A 6,001-nucleotide genomic window follows, 5' to 3' on the forward strand; every position below is an offset into this window, starting at 1 on the left:
AATCACACTGGAAAGCTTTGAATGCCAGAGAAAACTGCTTCTGTCTCTTTAAGGCCCTTGGAGGAAATCTCTGCTAAACCACTTCTGGGGTAATTGAAGCGCCGGCTCGGCCTGATTCTTTGCGCCACGACTTCTTATTTTGCTTCCCAAAAGGTTAGCAACGCCCTCCCTTTTTTCCCCTTCCGCCCAGAAAGGGGCTGGGCGATCTGGGGGTGTTGCGGAAGCAGGTACCGAAAGCTTTTTGCGGCATGGTGGATGTTTTCCAGCCTCGTCTGACTCTAGGTGCGAGGACCCTGCGCGGCCGCTATCCGCGTGGGTGAAGGGCAGCTACTGGGGCGGCGTGCCCGGAATGAGCTGCCAGTTAGCATTCGGAGAGATCCAGCCTTTCGCCTTTCCCGGAACTTTTCCAAGGCTGCTGTGTCCCGAGTTCCCGAACCCACGGCGTTCGTGCGTGGGAGTTCTAGAACTCCGGCCCGCGGGCATTCGGAGATGCCGGTAAGGCGAGCGGTCTTGTTGCCGCTGCTCGTGAGCGGGGCCTTATTCGCCATGCTGCTAGAGCCGAGCCGATGCCAGGAGCCCGAAACTCCGGATTGGAGGATGACATTGAAGACCATCAGAAACGGCGTTCATAAGATCGATACTTATCTAAATGCTGCTCTGGATCTCCTGGGAGGAGAGGATGGACTCTGTCAGTATAAATGCAGTGATGGTAATAATAATAATAATAATAATAATAATAATAATAATAATAATAATAATAATAATAATAATAATAATAATAATAATAATAATAATACTATATTAGAAGAAATGAACGTATGTTTGACTATTTGTTATGAAGCCAAACATGTTTAATGAATTTATTTTTTGTCTATGCAAAGGTAAGTTAAGGGAATGGCATAAAAATAAATAACAACAAAAACATACAAAGTGCTTCTTGCTAAAGTCAGGCAGATCTGAAGTTCAAACAGTGAGCATCCCAGCCAGCTTCATTACAGGAAAAAACAGGGTATAAATACAATATATTTATTCAAACCAAAAAATGTCTACAGGTTGCAGATGACAGATGTAAAGATTAATGATGATAAACTGGAGGTTGAACAGCATATTCCTATATTTGGCTATTTCAGAAATAATCATACTAAATTTAGTGGAACTCAATCCCAGGTTATAGGATTGAAATCTCATATTTGCACTTTCAAGAGATGCCTAAAATATTTGTATTTAAAATAGTAGCAATGAGAATTATATTGGCTCCTTACTGCATACAATATAGTCATTGTTATATTTTATCATGATCTCAAGCATATTCAGTTCCTGTTATTTTGTGAAAATGCGAAGGATTATATTGCAGAAGGCAGAAGAGATTATTTATGTAAGCATCAATTCTGCTAAATGGATTAGAAAATTTGGAAATGGATGTGAGACATAATCCATTTGTCTTTCAACAGTTCTTACAAGGTTAGGTTAACTCATTGAAACCCAGTTTTCATATATTTATTGCTTTAATTCTTTGAATTTATTGTGGTTTCACAACCTTAATCTTATGTCTATATCATTAGGGGAGGCCTTGGCAACTGGTTAAATGAACCTCTACATATTAAGTCTAAAATAAATTAATGGAACTTTATTAACATGCCCAAACTGAATAGCTATTTTTTAAAAAAAAAACAACTTACTGGCATTTTAATTTCATAATGGATATCCAATACAGCACTTCAAAACAATTAACAGAAGATAACTCCAAGGACCTTTAGTGATCCAATTGGTCACAATTTGAGAAATGCTTTGCAGTTTTATATTCATTATTTGGTAAGCTCGTTCAATTCAAAGGGTATGATTTCTGAATAGATGTGTACAGTACTGTGAGATTAAGTTGTTTAGCTTATCATTTTTATATAATTAAAATAAGACTATTATCTTGCTAAATTCAGACAATTGAGGCAATAGATGAAAAAGTGGTATGGATATGGAACTAGTGACTTTGGATCAAATCCAGAGTCGGTGGAAATTCAGGGGGTGACCTGGTAGTTGCATTTCATTTCATCCCAAGTACTTCATGTCATTGTTAAGAGGAAAAGTTTGGAGGAGAAAGTGCTATGTATAATACCTTAAGTACCCGAAGGTTGTGATATATAAATAATGAATAAATGTTCATATATCTATAACAATAGATTAATCAATTATTAGCTTGTTTTGAGTGAGTCTGGAAAAATCAGAAGCATTTTACATATTCTAAACTTAATATTTTACAGGATACAAACCTTTACCTCGCTATGGCTATAAACCTTCACCACCCAATGGATGTGGTTCTCCACTCTTTGGAGTTCATGTAAGTTGCTAACAGATGTGCAGAATACCCCATGTATGAACTGATCCTTTCATGGAACCCATGGGGGGACTTGGTCCAAACACACATTTTGGATGTTCAGGGTGTGCACAGAACAAAATGAATTTATTTATTTTTTCTAAGTAGAAGTGGTGGTTGGGGGTACAGGAAACGTCAAAGGTATTAGCAGCTGAAGTGAGGGAAGGCAATGGGAAGATTGAGAGGTGACTGCAGAAATGGGAATATGCCATTCTGGGACTTCAGCAATGGCAGAGTGGGAGGGAAGGAACTGGGAAAATGGGGAATAGATGTTCATCAATGCATATTGCAGCATTCCCATCACCTTTCATCCACTCTTAGAGCTCCTTCACAAGAGAAAATTTCTTAACTTTATGGGCTTTAAATAGTTATCATTGAACTCTCAAGATGCTAATCGCTAGAACTTGTTTTTCAGTTTGACATTGGCATTCCTTCAATGACAAAATGCTGCAATCAACATGACAGATGTTACGACACTTGTGGTAGCAAGAAGCATGATTGTGATGAGCAGTTTCAATATTGCCTTTCAAAGATTTGTAGAGATGTGCAGAAGACATTAGGAATATCCGAGTCTGTGCAAGGTGAGCCATTCTTGACAAATATGGTGTGATAAGGTGTGATTCAAGGTACTGGTAACGGTGTTCAAAGCCCTCCATGGCATGGGGCTGGAGTACCTTAGGGAACATCTGCTGCCGGCATCAAGCTCCCTGCGCCCTGTGCGTTCCCACAGAGAGGGCCTCCTCAGGGTGCCACCGATCAGAGAATGTCGATTGGTGGCCCCCAGGGGGAGATCCTTCTCTGTGGGCGCTCCGGAGCTGTGGAATCAGCTACCGGTAGAGCTCCGGATGGCGCCCGATCTTCGCTCCTTTCGTCGCGATCTCAAGACGTTTCTGTTTGTACAAGCCGGCCTAGCCTGATGGGGATTGGTGGGGTTGTTTTATTCTTTGGTGTCTTAATTTTATCTTGGGGTTTTTAGAATTGTATTCCAATTGTTTCAACTTGGGCAATCATTTAATCTCTTTTTAATGTTTGTATTTAGTATTTTATTCTGCCCTGTGAACCGCCCTGAGTCCTCAGGGAGAAGGGCGGTATATAAATATTATTAAATTAAATTAAATTAAATAAGAGATTTACCAAGATTATATACTGCTCAAAAAAATAAAGGGAACAGAAAATAAGACATCCTACTATTAAATACAGTACATTGTGTTGTTTAAGTGTTCCCTTTATTTTTTTGAGCAGTATATAATCTGAGCCCAACTAAACAGAAATTTAAACCAGAAGATCAGGTTAATGTGATTACATTATCTACGACTTGGTTCTTCTATATGTTGAAATGGATAGGTATGTACTTACGTTGTTATTTAAAGGAAATCATGTTTGAATAAAAAATATAACAAAATTACCCATTAAGTTTTATTTAAAACTCTTCAGATTAAACCATCCACTTAGTTTTCAGGATTAAGTTAAATTACTTATAGGCTAAGCTTACTGTTTCTCCATCTAATTTTTTTCTCTTTATTTCCTTTAAATAAACTGTGGATTTAAAAATGTTCTGCAAGGAAGAGGATGGGGATTTAAGACTAAATATTATGGAGAGAAGAAAATGTCCAAGTTTTGCTTGTTAAAAAAATCATAGTGTAGCTTCACAAACATATTTCTGATTATAATTTATTGGTATTGTAGGAGTAATTAAACTATACAGGTAGTTCTCAACTTTAAACCACAATTGAGCCCAAAATTTCTGTTCCTGAGACATTTGTTAAGTGAATTTTGTCCCGTTTTACAACCTTTCTTGCCATAGTTATGTGAATCACTGCAGTTGTAAAATGAATCTGATTTTCCCATTGACTTTGCTTGTCACAAGGATGCAAAAGGTGATCACATGACCCTAGAACACTGCAACCTTCATAACCATGAACCAGTTGCCAAGCATCCAAATTTTGATCACGTGACCGGGGATGTTACAATGGTCATAAGTCACTTTTTTCAATTGATATTTAATACCTACCATTTATGTTAGTTGATTAATGTAGAAATATTTCTGATGGGGAAATAAGGGAAATTAGCTGTTTGCATCACTATTCTGTGTGTCCTGTAAACAATGCCAGTTCTAATTCTAAGTCTTATTGGTAGATTAATTCCTGCAACTTCAGTTTGGGTAAAGAACATAGCATTAATTGTAATTTGAGTCATTTATTGCCCAAAGATATGATTGTACTATGGTTTATTTATCTTTTCTCCTCAAGCAGACAATGACAGCTTTTCTTTATTGTACTATTAAAGATATTCCCCTATCTTGCAGCTTGTGAATCTACAGTACAACTAGTGTTTGATGCACTCATACATCTCGGATGCAAGCCATATCTTGACAGTCAGCGAGCTGCATGTATGTGCCAGTATGAAGTCAACAGAGACCTGTAACAAGATTTTTCTGAACCCTTTATTGTTACAAAGCTGTCCTAAAGAGATAGTGAACATGCAAATGGACTGTCTACTCACCAGGAGAATACACTAATTTGCATATTTTTATGTAGCACTTCTTTCATCAGTTATGTATGCATTCTTAAACTTTAAGGATCAGGGGCACCTCTTTTAGAGATGAATTGGATATTTTAGCAACTGCCTTAAGTAGATAGGATTGTCAATGAATGCTGCTCTAAACTGAAGTGAATACTGAAGATGGCATGGAATAAAGACAAAAAATGTAGGTCAATTCTTGGGGTCACAATCAATGAATATCTCTTCTGTTTGATTTTTCTTATAGAAGAAAAATACCCCCAAAGACAAAAAACAAATATTTGAAAGACTTTAAAAAATATGACTGGCAATGTTCAGTCATTTGTATATTGACATTGTATAATTTATGTAATATTTGTCTCTACCACAAAACAGCTGTTTTCCAATTCTCCAATGATACTGTAATTCTCTGAAAACAATATATAGTTTATTAACTATTTAAAAAAATACTTCTATTGAAGAGAAATCTCTATCATGAATTGCAAAACCAGAAAATGTTTGATACAAAGATATTTGTCCTTTATTATATATATTGTTAAAATAATATATCCTTTTTATTCTGGAATATCTCAAAATTTAATTTTAAGACTAATTTATCATTCTTATGATTAGGAATTGCTTTAACAACTGTGCAAGGATTCTTTCATGGGCTTTGATAATTTCATTGTTTTTGTGACATCAAAGTTTTATATAGTTCTCATTCCCAAAGTTTTTTAAATAATGACTACTGAGTCAGATTCTGCCTCAAGTATAAAACTGCTGAATTACTTGATCTTATTTGAAAAACAGTCTTTGATGCATTTTCTTCTAGTGCCTTTATTAATGAAATGGACATTTTAAAAGTGAATAAGTATGAAATAAAATTATCTGTTTAGAAAGGGAAAAAATTAAACATGCTAAATTGAATATATGTCATGTATTTTATTTCCATCAACAAAATGTAAGAAAACAACTTCTAGAAGAAGAACTTACAGGATTTACTTGATGAGCTTTTTATTTCATTGTCTTCCACCATTTTGTATTTGTTAGCCTTTCGATAGTATCCAGTTTCTTGATAACTACCTAAGACTTTGTGAAAGAAGTTTGATGATTCCTTTGTGCTATACAAAAAAA

The 6,001-nt window shown here is 36.0% G+C and overlaps 1 protein-coding gene across 2 annotated transcripts; it reads left to right on the forward strand.

The window, feature by feature from the left end:
* Nucleotides 1–157: 157 nt before the first annotated feature.
* On the forward strand, nucleotides 158–5,773 carry PLA2G12A (phospholipase A2 group XIIA). Of its 2 annotated transcripts, none has more exons than XM_083367112.1 (4): nucleotides 158–709; nucleotides 2,256–2,332; nucleotides 2,784–2,982; nucleotides 3,495–3,552. In XM_083367112.1, exons 1-3 carry the CDS (start codon nucleotides 490–492, stop codon nucleotides 2,976–2,978), a joined length of 492 nt encoding a protein of 163 aa, XP_083223238.1. In that variant the 5' UTR covers nucleotides 158–489; the 3' UTR covers nucleotides 2,979–2,982; nucleotides 3,495–3,552. The 2 variants fall into 2 exon arrangements, with proteins under 2 accessions (XP_083223238.1, XP_083223237.1); XM_083367111.1 differs by lacking the exon at nucleotides 3,495–3,552 and adding an exon at nucleotides 4,674–5,773 and having other exon boundaries at nucleotides 166–709; nucleotides 2,784–2,949.
* Nucleotides 5,774–6,001: the final 228 nt, after the last annotated feature.

Source organism: Vipera ursinii, assembly GCF_947247035.1.
Source record: "Vipera ursinii genome assembly, chromosome: 7".
NCBI lineage: Eukaryota > Metazoa > Chordata > Lepidosauria > Squamata > Viperidae > Vipera > Vipera ursinii.